General features: G+C 41.0%; 1 protein-coding gene across 8 annotated transcripts in view; it reads right to left on the bottom strand.

Moving 5' to 3' along the window:
• The window catches only part of RABGAP1L (RAB GTPase activating protein 1 like), a 530,390-nt gene that overhangs the window by 443,114 nt on the left and 60,746 nt on the right, over positions 1 to 26,530 (bottom strand). For 5 of the 8 annotated variants that reach the window (XM_073356445.2, XM_073356440.2, XM_073356444.2 and 2 more), the window contains exons 2-7: positions 22,606 to 22,773; positions 19,673 to 19,865; positions 18,795 to 19,005; positions 14,633 to 14,807; positions 13,146 to 13,306; positions 11,669 to 11,779 (exon numbers count right to left, since the gene is read on the bottom strand). In XM_073356445.2, the coding sequence (XP_073212546.1) occupies positions 11,669 to 11,779; positions 13,146 to 13,306; positions 14,633 to 14,807; positions 18,795 to 19,005; positions 19,673 to 19,865; positions 22,606 to 22,740 (986 nt within the window). In that variant the 5' untranslated portion in view covers positions 22,741 to 22,773. Of the gene's footprint in view, positions 1 to 11,668; positions 11,780 to 13,145; positions 13,307 to 14,632; positions 14,808 to 18,781; positions 19,006 to 19,672; positions 19,866 to 20,585; positions 20,627 to 22,605; positions 22,774 to 26,530 lie in introns of those variants that run through there. The other 3 variants (XM_078854056.1, XM_073356446.1, XM_073356447.1) reach the window with 3 other exon arrangements.

Genomic DNA, 26,530 nt, shown 5'->3' with positions numbered 1-26,530 from the left:
TAGCGTATGATTATGTAATTATAGACTATCATAATGCCCCCACTCCCACAGCAAAGAAAGGGTTGTATAATCTCCATCCATCTATTTTAAGGCTATATTTGACATACCACTTACTCGGTACAGAAATGAAGTTGTATCATGACAGCAAGAGTGGATTTACAGGTGAAGAGGGGGAGGGATAGCTCAGTGGTTTGAGCATTGGCCTGCTAAACCCAGGGTTGTGAATTCAATCCTTGAGGGGACCATTTAGGGATCTGGGGCAAAAATTGGGGATTGGTCCTGCTTTGAGCAGGGGGTTGGACTAGATGACCTCCTGAGGTCCCTTCCAACCCTAATATTCTATGATTCTATGAAATTATTCTATGTCCTGTTTTCAATCCTATTTTTAGTTATTTTTTTGAAAAGCTCCCAAAGAGTAGGAATGGAGTTTCAGGATACAGAAAATCACACAATTGTGTTTAAAGGTAATATTTTTTATTATATTTTAACTGTCTAAAGTGTTAAATTTCCATTTTATGACAAAACTGGAAGTGAAAGAGAAAGATACATGTCTTTTTCAAGTTCTTTTTAATTATTTTTTTCTGGTGAGTATCTCGATCATTTCGAGGTACTTTCTCCTACTAATCACTGATTAGAATATAATACTTTCCTCAACTTTTTCACTATAGGAGAGACTTGAAAGTGTATCTGAATTCTTTTGGTAAGACTGCCACCTGGTGGATTTTTTATGTTAATATTTTTAATGCTACTATTCAGAAGGAACTTCCCCATTATACCATAACAACCACCCCCATCACCACTGTAGTTAAGGACAGTTAGTATTTTATATTATGAAAGAACAGTTACTTACCTTACAGTAACTGGTTCTTTCAGATGTATTACCCATATTCATTCCACTCTTGGTGCATATTCCAGCATGAAATGAAACTGGAATCTTTTGGCCAACAGAGCCCATTCCTGTGCCCTAGATGGTCTCACCCCCCCCCCCCATTCCAAGGATATCAAGGGCATAGCAGGTCCAACCACCCTTCTGTTCCCCCACCAGTGCAGAATCCCAAAGGAGTAGGACTCCATAGTAGCAGAGAAGGAGGGTGGGTCATGGAGTCCATGCGGACAACACATCTTGAAAACTGACTTCCATGTGGATTTCATTCTTGTTTACTAACAAGCAGTATCTGTGTGCTAGGAGGTAGATAATAGCTATTCTATTTAAACAATGACTGCAGGACAGACCTACCAAAAATGAGCATCTAATCTGGAAGTTTCTACCAAAGTACGGTGTCTTGCAAATATGTGGACTAAGTTCCATGTAGCTGCTCCACAAATTTCAGAAAGAAGGACATTCTTCTAACAGGCAGCAGAGGCTCTAAAGCCTGTGCTCTAGGTGGCTGTAACTTGGTTTGCTCCCAATATGTTCTTATACACTTGGAGACTCATTTTTATCATCTCTGTGAAGATTAAGAACAGGCAATATTCTATCAGCAAAGGCTACCAGCAGTTTAGGTGTGTTCATAAATGATTCTGACCTTAAGGTATAATGGCAATCCCCTGCAGTTGAGTAATGCTTGGGGAAGAAAACTGGGAGATGAATTAATTAGGTCATAGGCAAGTGTTTGGCCCATGCTGAGGCCATCGTGATCATTGATCCAGCATCTTGCCTCAGTTTCCTCTAGACCCTCTGCATCATTGAGATGGTTGGGAGAAGGTATACATGGGTCCCAGTGTCCAGGGGACAAGAAAGCCATCTGACAGAGAGCCCGGACCGGAGCAAATGATCTAATTATGGCTATCCTCATTTGCAGAAGACACTCCGAAACACTATGTCCTTGACTGACCACCTATGGTTGTCCGAGAACTGTCTGCTGAAGTAATCTACTAGCAAGTTCTCAATCCTTGGAAGATGTGGGGACCAGGCATGACAGGGTGATCAACATACAAAATCAAGAGCCAAATGGCTTCCCGACAGAGTCGAGAGGACCAGAATCCTCCATGTCTACTGACATAATCCATAGGCAGGATGTTGTCTGTCAGCACCTGACCTGTGAATCCCTGGAGTAAAGGTAGAAACCGCCACACGTGCCAGGCAGATGACGGAGTTCCAGGATGTTTACATGCAGACAAACTTCTTGAGGGGACCATAAGCTTCGAGTTTTAAGGTGATTTAGATGACTACCCATCCCTGAGTGAAGGTATCAGTCACCAGTCTCTCTCTAAGTAAAGGTGAAGAAGAGCGTATTCTGTTGCATATCTGAAGGTCTTTGCATCAACGTAATGAGGAGAGAACTTTTTATGGGACTGCGAAGATCGTGTCCATGTGGTGTCTGCTGGGTAGATACACTGACGTCAACTGCTCTTGTAAGGAGTGTAGAAGTCTGGCAAGATTAGGGTTGCCAACTTTCTAAACTCACAAAACTGAACACCCTACCCCGTCCCTTCCCCGAGGCCCTGCCCCACCCCTTCCCCACTCACTACATTCCCCCTCCCTCAGTGGCTCACTTTCCCTGACCCTCGCTCACTTTCTCTGGGCTGGAAGGGTTGGGGGTGCGGGCTCCAGGGTGGGGCCAGAAATGAGGGGTTCAGGGTGTGGGAGGGGGCTCCGGGGTGGGGCAGAGAGTTGGGGTGTAGGAGGGGGTGAGGGCTCCAGCTGGGGGTGTGGGCTCTGGGGTCGAGCTGGGGATGAGGGGTTTGGGGGTATAGGAAGGGGCTCCAGGTTGCAGGGTGGGGCCGAGGGATTCAGAGTGTGGGAAGGGGCTGCGGGTTGAGACAGGGAGTTGGGGTGCAGGAGGGGGTACAGGCTCTATGCTGAGGTGCAGGAGGGGGCTCTAAGCTGGGGGATGAAGCCGAGGGATTCGGAGTGCAGGAGGGGACTGAGGGTTGAGGCAGGAGGTTGGGGTGCAGGAGGGGCTTTGTGCTCTGGATGAGGGTTTGGGGTGCAGGAGGGGGCTCTGGCTTTAGGGAGGGCTCAGGGGTGGGGCAGGGGGTTGGGGCATGGGCTTACCTCAGGCGGCTCCCGGTCAGCAGTGCAGTGGGGCTAAGGCAGGCTCCCTGCCTGTCCTGGCACCACGCTACGCCCCGGAAGCGGCCAGCAGCAGGTCCAGCTCCTAGGTAGGGAGGCCAGGAGGCTCTGCATACTGCTCTTGCCCGCAGACACCGTCCCTCCAGCTCCCATTGGCCATGGTTCTGACCAGAGCTGACGCATTCTGGTCGAAAACTGGACACCTGGCAACCCTAGGCAAGATGCATCACATAGGTCCAGGAGACCATGGGTCCCTGAAGTCTGAGGCATGCTCTCACTGATGTTTTTGGGTGCTTGAAATTAGTTGAGAAGGTCCACCTTTGTTTGTAAACTTGTGTAAGGTAAGCTTTAGCTGACTTGGAACTTAACACAGCTCCTACAAACTGTATGCTTTGAGTAGGTGAAAGTGTAGCTTTTTCTCTGCCGACTTTGAGGCCCAGTATGATAACAGTTGTAAGGGTCACCTAAATCGAGTTGGTGTTGGGGTGATCTTCCTCAGATCAGTCAGTCAGTCGAGCTATGGGTAGAACTGGATTACCTGTTTGATTAGATGAGATGCCAGGACTGCCAAGCATTCTGAATGCTCCCAGTCCTGTGGAAAGACCAAAGGGCAGGACAGTGATGAAAGTGTACCAGTCATGAGATCTTCCTACTAGGAACTGGAGAAATTTCATGAGGGCCAGAAGCATTAACATGTGAAAATGGGCATCTTGAAAGTTGAGAGATGTGAGCCAGTCTTGAAAATCTAACAAGAGAATTATGGAGGCCAGAATCACCATCCTGAACCTGAAATGCCAGATGAACCTGTTGAGATGCTGAAAGTCCAGATATGGGATGCCATACTACTTTCCTTCTTTGGAATGAGAAAGTAATGGGAATTAAATGCCCTTCCTCTGCACTGCTGCAAGCAGTAGATGGAGTCCAACTCTTGTTTCAACAGTGTCATGTGAAAGGGTGCCCCTGAAGGAGGGTGAGAGGTAGAGAAGGATTGGAATTGAAAGCAGTACCTTTTGCTGACAATGTCTAGGACAAACTGGTCTGAGGTGATCCCATTCCAAGCTTCCAAAAAAGAGATAGTTGCCAAAAGGGGAAGGAGAAGATTTGTAGGAGGTTCTGATAGACTCTCAATGGTGTTGGCAAATTTGTTGGTGGGAGGAAGACATCTAGTGTGCAGTGTTGAGAAAGAGCTCTCCTCCTTCTGCTGCAATAACTGACCTGGCTGGAAAGTTCTATGCTGTCTTTTGAGAGAAGGGTGATCTAGACCTAGAAAGAGGGACAATTAGCTAATGGTTTTCTGGGATAGGCTACCCAGTAGGCAATGGTTGATAGGTATATGAATGCTGGACTAGAGGACAAGAGGATACCAGGGAGCCTGTTCTCTGAGATGCACCCCTTTTCCTACTGAAAGAGCAGTCCCTGGAGCCTATCCCGAAATTCCACTCTGATCCCCATAGAGGGGAGGAGGGAGAATGGGAAATGAGCCCATAATGTGAACCAGTGGGTAGGATGAAAAGCAGTAAGACTCCTACAAAGGTGGGGTTGCCTTTTCAGTAGTTACAAGGATGCTCTCACGTCCCCTCATTTCAAGTAGGGGACTGAAGCAATGCCATCAATACTTTGTTTGTCTGCAATATTAAGGTCTCAGTGACAAGTGGTCTTGCCAGCACCATCACCGACCTATGCAGTGAAGGTGATCTTGAATCAGGCCCACAGCTAAATCATTTGGGGTCCATATATGCTCTAGAGACAGCACCAATGGGTGAAGTTCTAAGGCAGGGGTGGCCAACGTGCCGCTCCGGAGCCACATGTGGCTCTTCAGAAGTTAATATGCGGCTCCTTGTATAGGCACCAACTCCAGGGCTGGAGCTACAGGCGCTAACTTTCCAATGTGACGGGGGTGCTCACTGCTCAACCCCTGGCTCTGCTACAGGCCCTGCCCCGACTCCACTCCTTCCCATCCCCTCCCCTGAGCCTGCTATGACCTCACTCCTCCCCCTCTGAGCCTCCTGCACACCACAAAACAGCTGATTGGGAAGTGCAAGGAGGGAGGAGGCGGCACTGATCGGCAGGGCTGCCGGTGGGCGGGAGGCGCGGGGAGAACTGATTGGGGCCTGCTGACGTATTACTGTGGCTCTTTGGCAACATACATTGATAAATTCTGGCTTCTTCTCAGGCTCAGGTTGGCCACCCCTCTTCTAAGGTGACTGTGCCACAGCAAGCTCAATCCATGGGTTTCATGGGGTAGATCAGGCTAACTCAAAATATGTTGAAATGCATGTCAGGAGCAGGAGTCACACTAGCTAAAGTTATGTTACGTTGTTAGCATGAGTGAATAGTGATATTAATAGAAGCGACAAGGCATAACCTTGGGTCATGTAGTAAATATGTTTTTGTTTTAACTGGGTTTAGCAAGTGTTGTAGGGGAATTTTTGGATGTTTTGGAATATTGGTAACCACAGAATTTGCAATGATGCAAATAGTAATTAGAATGATGTTTGATATTAATAACTAATAATGAAGTAGAAGGTATTTGAGTTTTCGGGTATGAAAGGTTTAATGTGGTAGCCGAAATACAGATATGGTACAAGGTAGGCTTAATAGGAGGGGTGTTGTTATAATTTATTATAAAAAGGTATTATTCTAATTTTAGATTTGCATGCTCGTCCACCATCAAGGTGCTGTTAAAAAAATAAAAAAGAGAGACTAAACACCAGTTCTTCTCATCCAGGGACTGATCATCCCAGAATGCACCATTTATTCTTGGAATGTGAATATAAACGGAGCATATAGTTATACTGTAATTCCTGTTTGCTTTATGTAATTTTTTAAATTAAATAATGCCTTTAATTCGATCACTCATTGTGTCAGTCACAGTCCTCCACTAAATTAAATTATCTGTAACTACCCTGGAGGCTCAACCCTTAAAGAGTTCAGTATGGTTTTATTCCTTATGTTTAAACTGTTAATTGGAAACACATCAAACAAGGTTACAGTTGTCACATCAAACAAGGTCACTTTTGTCAGGCAGTTGGCTGCCCTTTGATTGTTGAGCCAGAGACAAATCAGACACTGGTGCCTAGCAAGTTGAGATGTAAGAATCAGCAGCAGAGGGTGACTTGCACCTTAGTTCGTATCTGGAGCGGTGCTCCTTCCGACCCTTCTCTGAGGTCATAGACACCAAAATGGAGGCAGAGAACGGGACCCTCTTAGTCACTGTAACACTGGAGCTCAAGTGGAATCTCAACTCACTGTGGCACTCATGAGGAGGAACTGACAGGAGGACTAATGTCAAGCTACATCCTTTCTTTTCAGGAGAGTGAGTTTGTGTGTGTGGCTTTTGGAGGGGGGTGAGGGAGTGAGAGAACCTGGATTTGTGCAGAAAATGGCCCACCTTGATTATCATACACATTGTGAAGAGAGTGGTCACTTTGGATGGGCTATTACCAGCAGGAGAGTGAGTTTGGGGGGGGGGGGGTGGAGGGTGAGAAAACCTGGATTTGTGCTGGAAATGGCCCAACTTGATGATCACTTTAGATAAGCTATTACCAGCAGGACAGTGGGGCGGGAGGAGGTATTGTTTCATGGTCTCTGTGTGTATATAATGTCTTCTGCAGTTTCCATGGTATGCATCTGATGAAGTGAGCTGTAGCTCACGAAAGCTCATGCTCAAATAGATTGGTTAGTCTCTAAGGTGCCACAAGTACGCCTTTTCTTTTTGTGAATACAGACTAACACGGCTGTTACTCTGAATCCTTTCTTTTAGCGTCCACAGTTGCTTGTACATAGCACTCCAGGAGCAGCAATTTTAGGTGGGACTCTAGCTTTTTGAGTCCATTTAGAGAAGGAGAAATATATTGAACAATCACTTACGAATGTGTCCCTCTCCTAAACAAAAGAGGAACAGGTACATCTACACTGCAAAATAAATAAATAAAAACCCTGCAGCAGCAAGTCTCAAAGCCTGAGTCTAACTGACTCAGGTTTGCAAGGCTCTCACTTTAGGGCTAAAAATAGCAGTTTAGACATTCCCTCTCAGGCTGGAGCTCAGGCTCTGAAACCCAGCAAGGAGGGTGGGTGTCAGAGTCTGTGTGGGAATATCTACACTGCTACTTTTAGCCATGTAGCACAAGCCTCACAAGCCAGAGTCAGTTGACAGAGGCTCTGAGACTTGCTGCCGTGTGTGGGAGGGGGAGATTTTGTGTTTTGCAGCACACATGCACCTACTGAAGCTTCACACAAAGAGGACAGGTTTTGAACTCCAGGGATTTTGCTTTTATCATATTGTCAGAGACCCTGTATATGGTGGTCCTCCCTATAAACTAAATGTCTGACTAAAAGGTTGGTGCTTGTGGCAACTGATAAAAAGACTAACACTAGTAACTAATTAACAAATACTAGTACCTACTAACACTAGTGCACAGGGAAGCAAGCAGATAGTGTAAGGATTCTGTCTCATTGCCACAGGTGGTAAGATGGAATGGAAGGACTATTGGACCACTCTACTCTTTATGCCTTCAGGTGAAGAAAGAGGAGTGCAAGAAAACATAGCATGCAGGCACACCAAAACCAGACACTGGTGGCCAAAAGAATCTAATCTCGCACACATGGGGCATAAGCACACCAAATGTGGACCAATCACACAAAAACTTTCAGTTTCCAAGGAAGAGAGCTTTTGCACCTAAGAGTCCTGTCAAATATTTTTATACAATACTTATGCTTACTTCTACATATTACTAATTATTAGGCCTGTCAATTAATCGCAGTTAACTCACGTGCTTAACTCAAAAAAATTAATTGTGATTAATTGCAGTTTTAATCACAGTGTTAAACAGTAGAATACCAATTGAAATAGATTAAATATTTTGGATGTTTTTCGACATTTTCATACATATTGTATTCTATGTTGCAATTGAAATCAAAGTGTATATTATTTTTTATTACTAATATTTGCACTGTAAAAATGATAAACAAAAGAAATAGTATTTTTCTATTCACCTCATTCAAGTACTGTAGTGCAATATCTTTGCCGTGAAAGTGCAACTTAAAATTTTTTTTAAAAATCTACATTTGTAACACAACTGCACTCAAAAACACAAACTTCAGAGTCTACAATCACCATTCCAATGGACATGCTTCCACGCTGATGACGCTCATTAAAAAAATAATGCATTAAATTTGTGACTGAACTCCTTGGGGGAGAACTGTATGTCCCCGGCTATGTTTTACCCGCATTCTGCCATATATTTCATGTTATTGCAGTCTCGCATGATGACAGAGCACATGTCGTTCATTTTAAGAACACTTTCACTGCAGATTTCACAAAATATAAAGAAGGTACCAATGTGAGATTTCTGAAGATAGCTACAGCACTCGACCCAAAACTTAAGAATCTGAAGTACTGTCCAAAATCTGAGAGGGACAAGGTGTGGAATATGCTTTCAGGAGTCTTAAAAAAAAGTAACACGCCGATGCAGAAACGACAGAACCTGAACCACCCAAAAAAAAAAAAAAAATCAACCTTCTCCTGGTGGCAACTGTGATAAATGAAAGGGGGGGGAGGGGGCAGGGAGTACCTCCCTTTTATGGACACCCAGCCAGCCAGTAGCTATGAAATCCCTCTTAGTAGCTGTTCTCTAATTGCTCTACCTGTAAAGGGTTAAAAAGTCTCACTGCTATGCATAGGTAAAAGGAAGTGAGTGGGCACCTGGCCAAAAGAGACAATGGGAAGGCTAGAACTTTCAAAACTTGAAAAACGACTCCCCTTTTTGTCGGTCTCTTGTTCTCCTGGGGAGAGGCAGACAGAGCAGAGCTATGCTGTAAAAAGCTTGGGGCAGGTATGAAAAATCATCAGTATCATACCTAGAAACTACTCCTTTAAAGACCCAGTTATGTAAGTAGATCAGGAAATGTCTAGGAAGATGCGATTAGGTTTATCCCTTTTATTTCTTTATGGCTTGTGGATTCCTCTGTGCTAACCCCAAGTGCTTTTGTTTTGCTTGTAACCTTTAAACTGGACCTCAAGGAAGCTATTTTTGGTGCTTAATCCCTGTAATTGCTCTTTTAAAATCTAGCAATAGCCTGAGTTCCCAGATGTATTCTCTCCCTCCCCCCCCCTTTTTTTTTTTAAATAAAATTTACCTTTTTTAAGAACAGAATTAGATTTGTGTGTCTTAAGAGGTTGTGCACATGTTGTTTAATTAGCTCGTGGCAACAGCTGATTTCCCTTTTTTCCCCCCTCCTTTCTCCACTCTTCCCCAAAAGGGGAGGGGGAGGTGAAACGGTTTGAGGGTACTCCACAGGAAGGAATTCCCAAGTATGCCTTCTTGGGTTCTCAAAGGGGTTCTGCACTTGCGTGGTGGCAGCATCTACCAATCCAAGGTCAGAGAAAAGCTGTAATCTTGGGAGTTTAATACAAGCCTGGAGTGGCCAGTATTAATTTTTAGAATCCTTGTGGGCCCCCACCTTCGGCACTCAAAGTGCCAGAGTGGGGAATTAGCCTTGACATCCACAGATAAGCAATTATCAAATGTTTTCGTCCTGTCAGAGATAAAAGAATGGGGCTGATTCAACTATCCATGCCAGGGTGGGGAATTAGCCTTGACAGCATCTGACTCAGATAATGAAAATGAACATGTGTCAGTCTGCACTGCTTCAGATTGTTATCGAGCAGAAGCCATCATCCACATGGACGCATGTCCTCTGGTATGGTGGTTGAAGCATGATGGGATATATGAATCTTTAGCACATCTGGCACATAAATATCTTGCAATGCCTGCAACAACAGTACATGCAAATGCCTATTCTCACTTTCATTGTAAATAAGAAGTGGCAGAATTATCTCCTGCAAATATAAACAAACTTGTTTGTCTGAGTGATTAGCTGAACAAGAAGTAGGACTGAGTGGACTTGCAGGCTGTAAAATTTCACATTGATTTATTTTTGCATGCAGTTATTTTTTGAATATAATTCTACATTTGTAAGTCTAATGGTCACGATAAAGAGATTGCACTAAAAGTACTTGTATTAAGTGAATTGAAAAATACTCTTCCTTTTGTTTTTTTAAAGTGCAAATACTTGCAATCAAAAATAATATAAAGCGAGCACTGTACACTTTGTATTCTGTGTTCTAATGAAATTAATATAGTTGAAAATGTAGAAAACATCCAAAAATATTTAAATAAATTGTGTTCTATTGTTTAACAGTGAAATTAATCACGATTAATTTTTTTCATCGCTTGACAGCTCTACTAATTATACCATTACTTGAAAACATTCAGTGCATATTATTTCCTAAATAATTTTATTAAACATTCGCTAAAAGTTATAAAATTAGAAGATAAGTTACAAATCCAAGAATCTAAACTTTGTATGAACGGAGGAGGATCATAGGACTTTGCACAGACATTATAGTCCAGACAAAACTGGAGGAAGATGGGCCTAGCCATCCAGCAGGAGACATGTTCTTGTAAAACTTAAAGCTGAAAAGAATAAAAACTTTCTAAGACTAATTTAGAATCAAACCACAAATTGGCAGTCTTCACACCTGTTACAGTTGCATAGAAACAGGAATCAGAAGAAATGGAACAGAAAACTAAAAAGTTGATCAGGAATCTGGATTTCTTTAAGTCAAAAAAGCAGCACCAGCATTCAAACACCAATACATACTTTGTGCAGTAATGAAACCTTTAATCAAGAACAAAGCAAAACAATCCTTGGGAACAGAAAGAATGAAACAGAAGCTTTAAGAAACTTTGGCCAGATCTGAACAGAAGGAGACCTCCACGGAAAAAAACAAAATGGAAAACCTACAGATTCAAGAATTTAAATTAATGGGCATCAGGGCATTAATGCCAACTCAGAGTTTGCTGGATCTGAAATTAAGGTATTGAAAACAGATTCATGTCCCACTAGCAATCCAGTGAGACACTAACTCTCCACTGTTTCTATTTTTAAGATGTTAGTATAGCAAATGTGGCTTTAGCAGATATGGCTGCCAGCATTTCAACAGGAACATACTAGACACAAAAGGCTACAATGGATGTACTACATTTTGTCCCACATATTTGACACATTAAGCAACATCAAAAGCAGTTAAAGTGCATAAACAACAAGAATTGTAGGCAAACCCAAAAATGCGACCAAGAAGTGAAGCAGAACGAAAAACCCTGAGTATTATGAGAGAGATTTTCAGAAAATATCTGCCCCCTTCCCTTAGGTACCAAAGTAAGTGGCCAAATCTTCAGCCAACATGCAGATTTAAAGAATAAAATAAAATGGGCCTCAAATCAACTGTAGCTCCAAGTATTTGATCCTGTGCTGAGACAACACTGGTTGGATTCACCTCATAGTAGTAGTGAACACTGGTCTTAACACTGAAATAATTCCAGAAGTGATAGATGAGCTATAAGGTGTTTGGACACTAGTAACCAATTAACCTATATTTTTCTATTCCTTTGGATATTTAAGAAGAAACACTTGGTAATATACACAAGTTAGCTCATTAGAGCTCCAAGTCTGAATTTAATATGTATGTATTATTAGCGCACAATGTATTCAGTTCCACTGAATCACAGGTATTTTGTGAGGACGATGATAAGCACATTAGAGAACATTTTCTTACACTTAACCTGTTTTACTTTATATCATGCTTACCTTTCAATGGCCAATTCTTTGTTTGACAGTTGCTGGACTGTGATCACAACTTTCTTCTCAATTCCCTGTTTCAGTTTGAAATAAAATCTCTCTCTGTCCTTTGGTACAGGGCTAAAAAGAAAGAATTAGTTCCTTTAGCACACATATAGCACAATATAGGTGAATAACTATTAGAAATATGATGTGGTGATAGCTAGAGACTCATAAAATTATTTTCCTTTTATTTTTAGGGCATTTCATTTTATTTTATTTTATTGTGGGAGGCCCAGGGGGAAGGGTGTCTGGGCCTGCCCCGCAAGGGAGTGGGAGGCTCTGGGAGGGGTGTTGCAGAGTGAGGTCACCCTGCATTCACCCCACAGTGGTGCCATCTGCCCCATGGAGCTGGGCATGGCTCCCCACTCCAACAGTTATGACCTGGTACACAGGGTTGCAGAGCTGCTGGGGTTTGGCCTGGCTAACCCATGGGACATGAGCAGCAGGAGCCACCAACATGGGGTAGATTTTTTGTTTTATTTCATTTTATGTTGTGTTATTTCACATTTGTGAAAAACCACAGAGCTCTAGCGATAGCCACCCACTTAGTTCCACCAGTGCCACCCATGTCTGCAATCATTCAATATCTCCTCTTCCCCTTTATTCGTCTATCATCAGCAAATTAATAGCTTGGTACTGAACAAGAGGAATCTTTGCCCCACCCGCAGGGGCCTAAATTTCTGTATGTTTCATTTTCATGTTTGCAGCTATTATGTGGTGCATATTTATCTACTATAGTTTAAGACTGCTTCTCAATCAGTAGCTATCTTAAGTTACAGTATGAGAATATTAGGTGCCCATAGTTGGGCACCATGCAAAATATAAAAGCAGAAACAAGTGTTATACAAAACAAAAATTCCCATTGCTACCCCTTTCTATCCAAAATTCTCACGTATCTGTATGTCATAAATCATACCCAAAGAACACTGTGTGTTAAGAGAAGGGTGCTCATGCTTATTGAAATGTGCTTCCTTTCCCACCTCCACAATGCTTCAAGACATTTTTCCAAGATTTTCTCCTGTACCCTCACCACACTGATTCAAATTTATTGGCTTATGAAAACTCAATTAAAAGAGTGAATTTACTCTACTGAAAGAAACCCCAGAAAACACTGGTACAAATTTTCAGCAAGCTAGGCCTCAATTATCTTTCCAAGTTCCATAGGCACACTTGAGTATGTACACCAAGAACTAGAATTTAAAAGTTACAAAACTTGATTAATATTGTTTTTCTATACTGCTTTTTATTTTTGAATCAGGTTAGGCTTCTACAAAAAAATGTATTTAAGACAAACAAAGCAAAAACCTCAAACAAACAAAATAGCATACAGCAAAAAGTAAACCAAAACTAGTTTCTTCACTAAATGCTGGTTAGCCACACATCCCTCAAAACAGCTGCACATGTCTTATGGAGACTTCTAATTTTTCTCCGTTTTTCAAATTACCTAAAATTTCCTTTACCATCATCTTCTTTGACCTCTAAGGAGACACTGAAAGTGAACACATCACTATCTGGGGTAGGAAGAACAGTGTCTTTAACATGGTCTGAAGCTTGTTTGGAAGACCGTCTGAATGCTGTTGAGAAACTATATAAAATTCTGCTGACCTGAAAAAGGGAGGGGGAAAAAAAAGAGTAAGAGCACCGACGCCATCCGTTCATCTGCCTGTGGAGAACATACACAGTTGTGATGTATTCCCTCAAGGAATCATTTCTCAGCAAGCATATTTTTGAAATTCTTAAAAAAATAATTTTGCCCTTCTTCTCTCTTTCTCCCCCGCTCAATTCAAGTGTTTAATAAGAATACGTGTTGAGATACCATAGTTTTAGTGTTACAGAAGTGTGTTCATCTCTGATGCAATATCTCAAAAATTATTATTAAGTCAGCAAGTTTCACCTAGACAAGTGATTTTCAACTTGTGGTCCGCAGACAATGTCTAAGGGGTCCATGAAAGGTGACTATGAAAATAAAGTTTCAGATCCCAGAAAAGTCATTCCATTTTTCTGATCAAAAGTATGTGATTCCCCCACCTACACGTCAAACCCCGAAGTGTTGTCATTACCATAAAAAACAAAAGTTTAGCACCCTTTCTCCTGCTGCGTCAAATGACCTGCTGAGCACGTGAGACATTTATGGTTGAGTTCTATTCAGTCTGTTTTCAGCTTAAGACTACTATGGTACGGATCTGTGGACCGCAGGTTGAATTTCCAAAGGGATCCACACCTTTATTCAAAAATTAGAAGTCCACAAATAAAAAAGGTTGAAAAACCACTGGTCTACGCAGTTCATGAATGTAATTTTGTTGCTAAATGACCTGCAGATTTTGTTATTGTAATTAATTTTACATTTAAAAATCTGTCCCGTTTATTGTTTGTACCTGCCAGGTCCTAAACTTCACATTCGCTTTACTTTTTTCTTTTTACCATCTCCACCCTCAAGACCCAATACTGTGCTGATCATCATTAACTCAAGGAAAGCAGAAGTCTGCTCTTTCAAATGTCCCAATGCTCTTCTTTAACCATCAAGAGGAATCCCTACTGAGGGATTTAAGACGTTCCGTTATAACTCCAAGGCCCAAGCACACTATCTCATTGGTAATCTCAACCCAGATTTCAAGCAGGAGCGAAGGATTATCTCCCAAATCTCCCCATTACATCATAGTGCAATAAATTGTAAACTAGGACTATGTTTGGGCAAGACCCACTGCAAGATAAACACTTTGGTAAAAGGCATTAAAGTAACTTCCTAAAATATTTTAATATTCAAGAACACATAGCTGCACATCTTGTGAAATCTACTGCACACATGCCAAAATACTGAGGTTTATTTTACATGATACTATGTGACAGCAGATATTTAAAGACTGGGAACAATCATAGAAAATACCTTTATTACGCTCGGTAACAAGTCATGTGGTAGTATTTTATACTTACTGCCTCTTTAATCTCACAGGAGAAAACATGAATCTGGAACTCCTCTGTTCCACAGTAGCTTTCAGTAAATGCAAAGCAGTCACTCTCTGCAGTTCCATTTTGTCCACGTGCACAGAACAATATCTTATAGATTGGGAAAGAGGCTATCTCCATATTCCTGGTTTGGTCTATTATTCTGCAGGGGGGAAGTGACAAATGTGAAGTCAGTCAAATAAACTGGAACCAAATAAAGATATCCACCAGCTTCTTTCTGTAACTGAATGAGCTATTATGCAAAGTATCACTACTATTCAATGCAAGCACCCAACATTATAATACAATTAGAATCATAGAATATCAGGGTTGGAAGGGACCTCAGGACGTCATCTAGTCCAACCCCCTGCTCAAAAGCAGGACCCATCCCCAATTAAATCATCCCAGCCAAGGCTTTGTCAAGCCTGACCTTAAAAACTTCTAAGGAAGAAGATTCCACCACCTCCCTAGGCAACGCATTCCAGTGTTTCACCACCCTCCTAGTGAAAAAGTTTTTCCTAATATCCAACCTAAACCTCCCCCACTGCAATTTGAGACCATTACTCCTTGTCCTGTCCTCTTCCACCACTGAGAATAGTCTAGAACCATCCTCTCTGGAACTACCTCTCAGGTAGTTGAAAGCAGCTATCAAATCCCCCCTCATTCTTCTCTTCTGCAGACTAAACATCCCCAGTTCCCTCAGCCTCTCCTCATAACTCATGTGTTCCAGACCCCTAATCATTTTTGTTGCCCTTCGCTGGACTCTCTCCAATTTATCCACATCCTTCTTGTAGTGTGGGGCCCAAAACTGGACACAGTACTCCAGATGAGGCCTCACCAATGTCGAATAGAGGGGGACGATCACGTCCCTCGATCTGCTCGCTATGCCCCTACTTATACATCCCAAAATGCCATTGGCCTTCTTGGCAACAAGGGCACACTGCTGACTCAATGTAAGAAATGTAAGCAATAAAAATGTTCAGTTTCAACTACATTTGTTTCAATACAATTTATATCAAAATAAAATAGGAAGCATATAATACTCTAAATTATATCGGAGCAGTATTCCTCATAAAAATCACTGCTCTGCAGTTAATCACCAGAATCAAAGGGTCTGGTTAACTAGGAACCACAGATATTGTGAAAATGCACTTTGTATACATACATGCCCAGAAACTCAGCAAAGGGAGATTCTGTAAACTCCCTGTCTGAGAAGTTATTAGTAGTCTGAAATGTACACTGTTATGCTGTATACTGCTAAAACGTCAAATAATGGTGAAAACTGACCTTAATATCTTGTCTAAAAATATCAATAAAAGGCACACGACCCCCATTTGAGGTCAACTTCTCATCAAGATTTCCTTTACCCTGTCCTGCAAGCTATTTTAAGGGCCCGATATTTTATTTTTGGATAAAATCGGGGCATACTACCTCCTGACAACCATCAATAGGAAAAAATCCAGCCAAAAGTAATAAGCCTCAAGGCAACTCCAGCTCCTGCATTTCATAAAGAAAAAGAAGATATACCAACTGTCTCTGCCCAAGGAAGGTCTTGGAAGTGCCCTGAAGAAACTGGAGATACTTCCCCCTGTCATATCATGCCCAAGCATCAGCTCCTTCCTAAAAGTAAATCAAGGGCTAGTAGAAAGTACCCATATTCAAAGGTGTTCGGAATAAAATCACTTGAAATTAACTTTAGCTGGAATATGTGAAAGGCTTCCTTTCTAAAATTTGGCAAAAGTTACCAACACTGCAGGTATGCTACTCCAAATGATTTCTATATATCTTATAAATTGAATTTCTCCAAACACTAGGCCAGGGGTGGCCAACCTGTGGCTCCAGAGCCACATGCAGCTCTTCAGAAATTAATATGCGGCTCCTTGTCTAGGCACCAACTCCAGGGCTGGAGTTACAGGCACCAACTTTCCAATGTGCTGGGGGGTGCTCACTGCTCAACCCCCAGCTCTGCCAGAGACTCTGCCCCCACTCCACTCCTTCCCACTTCCTCCCGAGCCTGCCGTGCCCTCGTTCCTTCCCCCCACCCTGAGCCTCCTGCATGCCACAAAACAGCTGATCGGGAGGACTGCCAGGGGGTGGGAGGTGCTGGGAGCAGGGGGAAGAAGAGCTGATGGGGGGCTGCTGATGTATTACTGTGGCTCTTTGGCAATGTATATTGGTAAATTCTGGCTCCTTCTCAGGCTCAGGTTGGCCACCCCTGCACTAGGCTATGCTAATGCCTCAAACCTTCCTAACATAATTTTCTATCTCAATGTGTATTTAAACTAATACTTTATTCCCTAACTCAGAAAAGTCACCTTTTACATAATCTGCAACAATATGCATTGCATTAATACACCATTTTTATTTAAACAGAAAAATAGGTATCTAAGTTTTTCATGAAGTGGGTCAAAGCATTCACAGATCCACAAAATACACACGTACCAATGATGTGTATATTTTTTCTGTTAGAAGTGAACCCTCTTTCTCTCCATTTCCCTTGATTTCTCTCTTGCATGACACCTGCAAGTCTGATGCTTTAGCAAAGTCACATCATTTCCAATTATATATTAGCCTGGAAGCATTTCCAAGGCGCCACCTTGTGGTTTCCACCAAGAATCCTAACAATAAATATTTTATTGTGCAGGAAAACCAGATTACCAAAAAAGACTATGCTCATTCGGAACCTATTTAATGAAGGTAATTTTATTTGTTTTTGCTTTAAGAAACGGGTGCCAGGGAAACTAACTACACTGACGATGAAAAGCAGAGTCAGTAAGGGAAAACTAACAAAAAGGTGGGTCTTTTCCAAAGGAGGCAAACTTGTCTAATGCATAGAATTTCATTATGGAAAAAACATCAAGGATCTTCATTTTATGAAACAGGACCTACAACATAAACTAATATATATATACTGTATTTACAGAATTAAGCTCAAGCACAACATCTATAAAAGCAATATAAAGTAGATAAAATGATCATTTAAATCAATGGGAGCTGTGCCTACGTACTTCAGTTCTAAATTTGGGACACAGTACCAAGATCTCACTGTAACTGTATGAATACCCTCTTAAAAGGTTATTGGCATAGATTGAAATTACAACCTGAAAGAATGGCACTACTTACAGCCCTTCACAATGGTCAGCAATAGAATCTTCACAGCTGTCTTTTTGCAAGCACACATTACTTTTTGTGTCTTCAAAAATACTCCATTTAGTGAGCATATAGGACTTTTGGGGAATATTACTGTAAAGCTAACTGCTTGCAAGACCTTTATAGAGTCTACAATTACAAACCCTGTATATAGGAAAATGCTAATAATGTGAGCATGGTTTTGGTTATAGAAATAAAGCATGCTCAAGAACTTCTCAAATGTGATCTTCACTGATTTCAGCATTAGATATGTTTATTCTGTAAGGACAGGCTGAATATTTCTCATTATACAGTGTGATCTGTTAAACACAATCTAGAATATTTCAAATTCCAATGCAAATTAACAGAAGGTAGAGATTTTGTCTCATACAATACATCAGGGAGATTGAATTTATGTGATTGAGTCCTACCATCATCATACAATAAAACTAGTTTAATATTAAAGGGTTCAAGATTCTAAGTTCAACTTGTGCATTTTTCTCACTGGATGTTTTACTTATTCGTTTAAATATCCTTGATTTTTATTCATTTTATCATTTCCTCAGCAAACAGAGTTTGTGATAAATTATGCTTTTGGACAGACCTACGCAGTTCAACTTCACTGGAAGCCCAGTGTTTGCAACCCAGGTCAGAATCTGAACTCTTTGGGTATGTCCATACTACCCACTGGATCGGCTGGCAGCGATCGATCCGACGGGAGTCAATTTATCACGTCTAGTCTAGACGCAATAAATCAAACCCCTCTCCCGCCCCCCGCGAGTGCTCTCCCGTCGACTCCTGTACTCCACCGCCATGAGAGGCACAGGCAGAGTCAACTGGGGAGCCGCAGTAGTCGACTCACCACGGTGAAGACACCGCAGCGAGTAGGTCTAAGTAAGTCGACTTCAGCTACATTATTCACATAGCTGAAGTTGTGTAACTTAGATCGATCCTTCCCTCCGCCCCAGTGTAGACCAGGCCTGTGTGTCTGCGTAAGTAATGAAGTACCATTGTAGTTCACCTTACAGAGCCTTCTGGGACATTCGGAACATAGAGAGTCACAGGAAAAGAGGACTGACATGAGGACCTCAAAGCCTCCATAGCACGTAGAGCTTCTGACTCATTACGAGGAGCAGAAATCTTCATAGAACCTAGATACATCAGTTTGTTAAATAATACACTGTCCTCTTCTGGGAGTTCATTAGGGGAAGAGGGTCTAGGTGCCGAGATTTCTGAAAATGAAGAAAATAAATGTTAACAATAAAACTCTCAGCCATTGCATTAAATTAGTGCAAGTTAAAAGCTGCAAGCCTACATTTGTAAACCTAAAAGAAACTATCACTGTATCTGAACAAGCTCCCTGAAGCATTACCCTAGACAATGATCACATAGACCTGGAAGGGCAGTTATTCTGAATTATGGCCATTTCATATTTGTGAAGCTTTTCCAGTAATAAATGTAGTCAGGTTACCAAAAAGACATTTTAAGAACATCTCCATATTTAGTGTCAATCTCTCCCTACTGATTACAGGTATTGCTTGCTGAATGAGTGTGAGTAGCCTAAGGTTGATTCATCAATCTGAGCATTCTGCAAGCATCCCCACATGGGCCATATTGAGGAGATAACTGGTTAATGACTGGATATTGAGCAATTAGCAAGGTAATGCAGCTAGTCAGTTGAGGACAGTTAAAAGACAGACAGCAGTAAGAGAGGAAGGCTTGAGGGAGGCCAGAGAAGCCCAGAATCTCAGAAACATTCTCCCCCAGTTTCCCCTCCCCCAGTCTGGGGATTCTTGGGACTAGTATCAGACCTCTGCACAGTCAGACTCACCTCAATTTTTCCTTTGCTCAGTTTCATCCCATAACTTCAGTACATACCCAAAATATCTTAACCAGTACCTGTATTGGAAGGGTCCAGAATTAGATGTAAAGAAGGTTGCTTTGTCTGACTGGCTGACACATCTTCAGCCGACCGTCTGCAAGCATCATTGGAGTCTTTACAGTCAGTAGTATAACTTATTTGGCCTTTTTCAGAATCTCTCAGTATCTCTTCCATGGCTTCCTCCAGCTGTTCATCTCCATTTGAAAATATCTATACAAAGGACAAGACACAGAAGACTTACAAATTGTCTGCTACTTTTACCTTAAGAGTTATTACACAAATATTTGAAAAATATTTTCAAATTTGTTTTACTTTTTTAAAGAAGACATTTTGCCAAACACTTCTTCAGCTAATTATACCAGATATCCATGTTACTCATGTGGCTAAAGCCATGAATGCACCCAAGGCTCATCTGTGTTCATTAAACCAACAAATAAAATGTGTACAATGGAAGAATATATCCGACTACCAAAGGTTCCAACATCCAGTATTACAATGCAGCATCCAGTATAACTGCTCAGGTAATGACAATTTATATATCCTCAAATCTTTGACTATATGCAGTACAGATTTCACCTCTCCAAGTACTTTGTATTGTATTAAAATGGCATCCATGAGTCATGAATGTGTGCTATATTCAGATAGTATATTAAAAGGCACACACAAAAATAAAAGTGTAATTAGGTATATCCTTCTCCCCACATTTTTAATATACATCTGTAATGAATGGCAAAATTAATTTGGAGGTTTTGTTTCTTATTCTATTTTCATTTACCTTTATTTTTTAAAATGTAACTGAGAATTAGAAACAGAGCTCTCTCCAGGTGTTCAGACAATAGTAAAAACATTGTTCAATTCAGTTTCTGTATACAGAAAAAAGGGAAACTACCTAATCATAACAAAACACATCTAGTCAGTTGAGACAACTACCTGGGAGAGACATTTTCATATCTGCCATCTCCTCAGCACAGTTCAACTTTGAGCCACACTGAAAGATAATTTAAAATTAATTTCCTCACCATAATTTTCTCTTCTTTGAATGGGAGCACAGTGCTCTGTCAGTCAAGTATTGACAAGTTTTCTATCTTGTCACAGATTTTGGATGAAGAGAATAATATTCCTAATGAGCTTCCCCACCCCGCCCGCATCTGTCAGTTACTTGCCTGCTAAAGTGAAGAATAATTCACATTCAAATAAGCTCTTATAAGGGAGTGGTTTCTGACAATGCACTAGAAGCTTAAAGCTGATAAAATTACAGTAAGGTAAAAGTAGAACTTTTACGTTTCTCCCATATAAACAGCTGCTGCCCCCATGAGACAAGTACTTATAGGAAACGGCAAACAGTAAAAAGACATCCATCAAATCGAAGGGAAAGAAAAACTTAAGTCTTTCAGTATCTGATAGCTGCATTGGATGAGTTTTTATCTTCTAAGGCCTAGTACAGCAGTTCTCAAACTTGGGTTGGGACACCAAGGTGGGTCACATCCCCATGTTAATGAGGTCTCCAGGTCTGGCTTACACCTGCTGGGGCCCAAGGCTGAAGCCCAAGGGCGGCAGGGCTCAGGTTGCAGGTCCCCTGCCTGGAGCTGAAGCCCTTGAGCTTTGGCTTTGTCCCCGCCCCCACCCACCTGGGGTGGTGGAGCTCAGGCTTTGGCCCACTCACCCAGGGTGACAGGGCTTGGGCAGGCTCAGGCTTCGGTCCCCACTCCTGAGGTCAGGCTGTAATTTTTGTCATCAGAAGGAGGTCATGGTGCAGTGAAGTTTGAGAACCCCTGGCCTAGTAAACAGAGCACTGAAAACCGAGTGCACTGAAACCCAACACATCTCCTCAAAGGTTCTCTGTGTTGCTGAGCCCATGAAGCAGTCATGCACCTGCTAGCGTGTGCACTCACTCAAACAGAAGGAGACTTCTTGTATAACCGATCGCCTACAAGTTACAGGACTATCTTGCAATAGTAGACTTAACTATTCACTTTTTTAGATCCTCCATATAAAGACAAATTTGCATCAGTCTTTCCCCAGGGCTTTGTTTTATGCAAGTAAAACTTCACATCCTTGACCACATCCAACACATTTCAGTGCTTCTCATGGTCTGAGCTGGCTTGGGGTAGAAAGAGGGCAAGGGAACACTGACTCAAATGGAAGGTTGTGTTTTTCCCAGGAAACAAATTCTAAATCTCATCTAAGAGGTACCTTAAAATAAATATAAATGTTTTTTTAAATTTAAATTAAATTTTAATGAATTTTTAAAAACCTACACCCAACCACCCAGCAAACCACTGTTTAATGGATTTGGTGAGTACTTGCAAAACTAGATGCCAAGACCTTAGAACAAGGGGCTCTCCTGGCTGTGCGTGGTTTCTTAAAAGCAGTGTTTCAGTTTTGTTCAAGAGACAGCTGCAGGTGCACCAGTTCCTGTGGCTGAAATTAAGGAGTTCTTCTGGTACGTGCCTGGACCGTCCTGATGGTATGATCTTCAATCAGCTGCCTGCCACACATCTTCAAATACTATGAGGCCACTATTTCCTTAGATATTGTGGAATTAGCAAGGCAGTTTTGCCCTCTCCCCATCATTTTATCTTAAGGACGGTTTTGAGTTGGGTGGCCAGGTTTGCAATATTTAAGGTGCAGTAAATATGATCCAGCAGCTCAACTTCATCCTGCAGAGCAGACAACCTAAATCATTGGATTGGGACTTGGCTAATGCAGAGCATCAGAAAACTGGTGAAAATCTTGAAATACATAAGTGACTGGACTGAAATCTTCATTAGACAAACAGATTTGCTCACTCAGGTCCGTTCATTTTGCAAATATATACAGCAAGAACAAAAGTAAAGGATTTTAAGAATCTGCACAAACACCAAAGTCAATTAAATAAATTGTAATATAAATCACAATCTTTTGGCGCAAGAGATTCTTACTACGCATTTAAGAAAAAAAAAAAGTGTACTTTTAGTTGAGGTTTCTCATCTTTTGCACAGGGATCCTCAGGTTGCTGATGAACCAAGACAAATTCTTCACTGTTTAATGTGGACACAGATTCAGATGATTGACTAAATTTATCAAATGAGGACCGGACTTCCATTTCAGAACTGCAATCCCCTCCTGCTGCACCAACCTAATAAAAAAAAATGTACAAACACTGAGTCAGCTCTGAAACTGTACGCAGCTATCCTTTTCTAATTGATAAATATATTTAATAGCAGTTGCAGAAGAAAAATAGTGCCTAACGAAAAGAACAGAATATTTTAAATTATATAAACATAATGGTTAATGGGAACTCAAAAAGAGTTTTTATTTTTGGCCTTCCAAACCATGATTTTAGATAGCAAGACCCTACAAGAGACATTCATTTTCCTTCCCTTCCTGACCATTTAAAGGGAAGGTGAAAAACAATCTAAAAATATACTAATTAAAAAGGAGAAGGGATTAAAACACTCCATTCTGAATTGTCATTTTCATTATTTCAAAGTCCCAACCACAAAATAAAATTGTTTGGCATGCTCTATGGTAGCTCTAGAGCAGGGGTTCTCAAACTTTTGTACTGGTGACCCCTTTCACATAGCAAGCCTATGAGCGTGACCACCCCTTTTATAAATTAAAAACAATTTTTAATATATTTAACACCATTATAAATGTAAAGTGGGGTTTGGGGTGGAGGCTGACAGCTTGCGACGTAATAACCTCACAAACCTGAGTGGTCCCAACCCCCAGTTTGAGAACCCCTGCTCTAGAGCCAAAACAAGTCTTTGGCTCTTCCCTAAAGAATGGTGGCTTCATTGTGCCCATATCGACACATGTAACTCCAGCAAAGTTCAAGAACATAAATATGACCTTGAAAATTTGACCTCCTCTAGGCTTGCAGACGTCATAAACAGAAATCTTGGAATCACTGCAGAACTCCATTCTATCCAGGGACTGATTTATACAGATTTTATACAGTATACTCTTGTCAGAAGGCTGTGCTTCCAGCAAAGCCACTGTCCTGTGGTTGCAACTACTGTGGTAGAGATTACCAGCTGGGGTTAAAGTTTTAACTGTACCTGTGCTCTTTCAGACATCATCTCACCATTTCAAAAACACTCACATATTTAAGAAATATTTTCAGACGAATGATGTAATGTGAGCTCCACCCAAGCCTAGTTGAGAGATTCAGTGTTGCAATAAACTTTGTTCCAGAGTTTAAAAATCTCTGTAAAAATGTTCTCTCACTTAATGGCCAAGTAATAATCCCTTCCAGCACCACATTGGAAATGCATGAGAATAAAGACACAGGGAAGAAAGTGCAATGATGTGATTATTACAAAAACTACAACAATTAATGTCTGTACAATGCTTTGAAAATTTAACATGCTATATAAGTGCTTGGAGCTCACTTACTATATTACTCTATTATAGAGAAATTCCTGTTATAATGAAGTGGGGTGAAAGTGCTTCAACGCACTTCAGGGGATTTGAACTGCTCTGATTTTCACTGAAGATTCACTTTAGAATAAAATTTCATTGCCCTCTTCTTGGAATGCAGCAATTAGTCACCATGACAAATATGCTCAAACCCTGTCTACATTAGAACTCCTACTGTTGCTAGCACCCATAGTTGCACCATTGCTACAAGACAAAATATTTTAATGTAGACAAGGCTTGGCTGAAACCTGGGAGGAGAAATTGCCACAACCCCCAGTATGGTGAGGAACCATAAGTATGCCTCTCAATATTATTGATGCTGCTCCCTTAAGGAGGAGATTGAGCTTTTGTAAAGGGCCCTATGCAAACACTGCTGATAAAGGCCCCAAAGCTATAGGGAATAAGAAGAGGCCCTACCACTACTCCAAACATATTTGGTGGGCAGGCGGGAGGATATTTTTCCAAGTAGGCCTCATTTCATTATAGTGAAACTCCACTGAGTGAATTTTTGCATACGCTTGGTGAAGGGAAATGCTGGGGGGGGGGGGGGAGATAACAGGACTATACTATAAGAGGATTATTTTACCGATTATTAAGTAATATGAATTCTACCAGCAAATCAAGTCTTTCTTGAACAAAAATGTCCAGTAAAAACAACCTGTCTCCTCAAGAAATAGTGTTATTCTGCAAGACTGTTTTCCTAGACAGCCTTTCTATTTGATTAACTTCAATGTTATTTGTTATTTGTATTCAGGTACAATGTAGGAGCCCCAGTCCTGCTGTACCAGGTGCTGTACAAAACAACAAAACAAAGAGACACTCCTTCCCCACAGAACTTGCAATCTAAGTAGAAGAGACAACAGGTCGAAAAAGGGCAGAGGAGCACAAGAAATGAGGTAATACTGATCAACAGGGATCCTAGAAATCCATTTGCCACAGGAAAACATGGAATTTACATTTTTGCACAGAATCTTTAGTTTTTACCTTTGTGAAAAAATAAAAGCATATATTAACTGTTAACTAAATTTTACTGAAAATACCAGTGTCACTTACTCAATGTGCACAACTTCCACCTCTTGTAGTTGATTTTTGAAGGCACTTTAAAATTTACATAGCTAAACATACTCCAATAAACTGCTTCTTGGGTATAGAGGTTTTTTCAACAGTATACAGGGATTCCTGTTTTAATGCATTTCCAATTTCACTTCAGCCTCCAGACGTGAGAAATTAAAGTTATGAGAAGATGCCAAAAAATCACCCCTAAAACCATGTCACTGAGTTTGGCAAGGACAACATTTCATGGTAATGTGCAGTTCTGTACTGTATGCACCACAGCTGTAGATTACATTCGAAGGCAGACAAATACAAACTGCAATTATATTAATTTTATTATAATGATTAATTGCACTGGTAGGCTTCAAACTTGCTTTAAAATGTTAAATATATCAATAAAACACTGTGTTCAACTGACAGGGTGACTAAAAGGCAGTGATTTTTCAAAAAACAAATTTAAAAAAATCAGATTTTTTTTATTTAAACTGGATTTTTTTGATAAAATGCTTTTTGAGGAAAAAACTAATCTAAAGATAAAGATACATTATAACTCAAAGGTATCCCATCATGGAATAGGGATTATAAATTCTAATTCTATAGTATGGGACAATGTGTTCATGTAATGTTTAAGAACAGTTTTGTAAATGAGTTCCAATAGATCATGGATTAGGGAAGCAATGGTATGGGGTCTCAGGGGCTTCTGTATAGATTATTTAGGTTAATCTTTCTATCTATCCAATGAGACTCAGGGCTAAGTCCAGAAGACACCATCGGAGATGCTTAGTTTTGCACTTCTCAAACTGTGGATTTGTGTCTCCAGAGATAAAATCCTTGTTAACAGCAAAAATGTAACTAACTACCTACAACCCTATTGTCTCTCTGCAAATTTCTCTACACTGAGTCAATCCCTTACCTCTCTCTAAAAGTGCAAAGTTTCAAAAAGTTCAACGATTTAGGGAAGATTAGATCTGGACAAGGAGAAGTAGTCTGGAGATAAATATGAGAAGGGAGGGTCAGGCAGTGGAAACAAAAGTGAAACTGTTTAAGCAGCATATTCCAGAAGGGGTAGCCTTCATTGATTTGAGATCAACTATACCATTCTCTCACTAGAGGCAGCAGGCCATAAAAGAGACCCAGTTTGGAAATGTTTTAATGAAGTTCCTCTATGTGTGGGTAAGACAGGCATGCGTGCAAAATGCAAACAGTGCAACAAAGAAATGCAAGGACTGGTTGCCCGAATGAAACAACATCATGAGAAGTGTTCCTTCTCAGGAGGAAGCTGCGTTGAAGATAATGAAAGGAACATGTCTGAACATACAGGATCTTCAGGTTGGTAAACTTTTTTATTTCATCCTTCTTTCTTAAGGACTGCCTGTCTTGCTTCTGGATTATTCTTGAATTCTCATGTTTGAGCAAAA

This window comes from Lepidochelys kempii, chromosome 8 (genome assembly GCF_965140285.1).
Source record: "Lepidochelys kempii isolate rLepKem1 chromosome 8, rLepKem1.hap1, whole genome shotgun sequence".
Classification (NCBI taxonomy): Eukaryota; Metazoa; Chordata; order Testudines; family Cheloniidae; genus Lepidochelys; species Lepidochelys kempii.
This window is presented reverse-complemented; position numbering and strand designations above follow the sequence as displayed.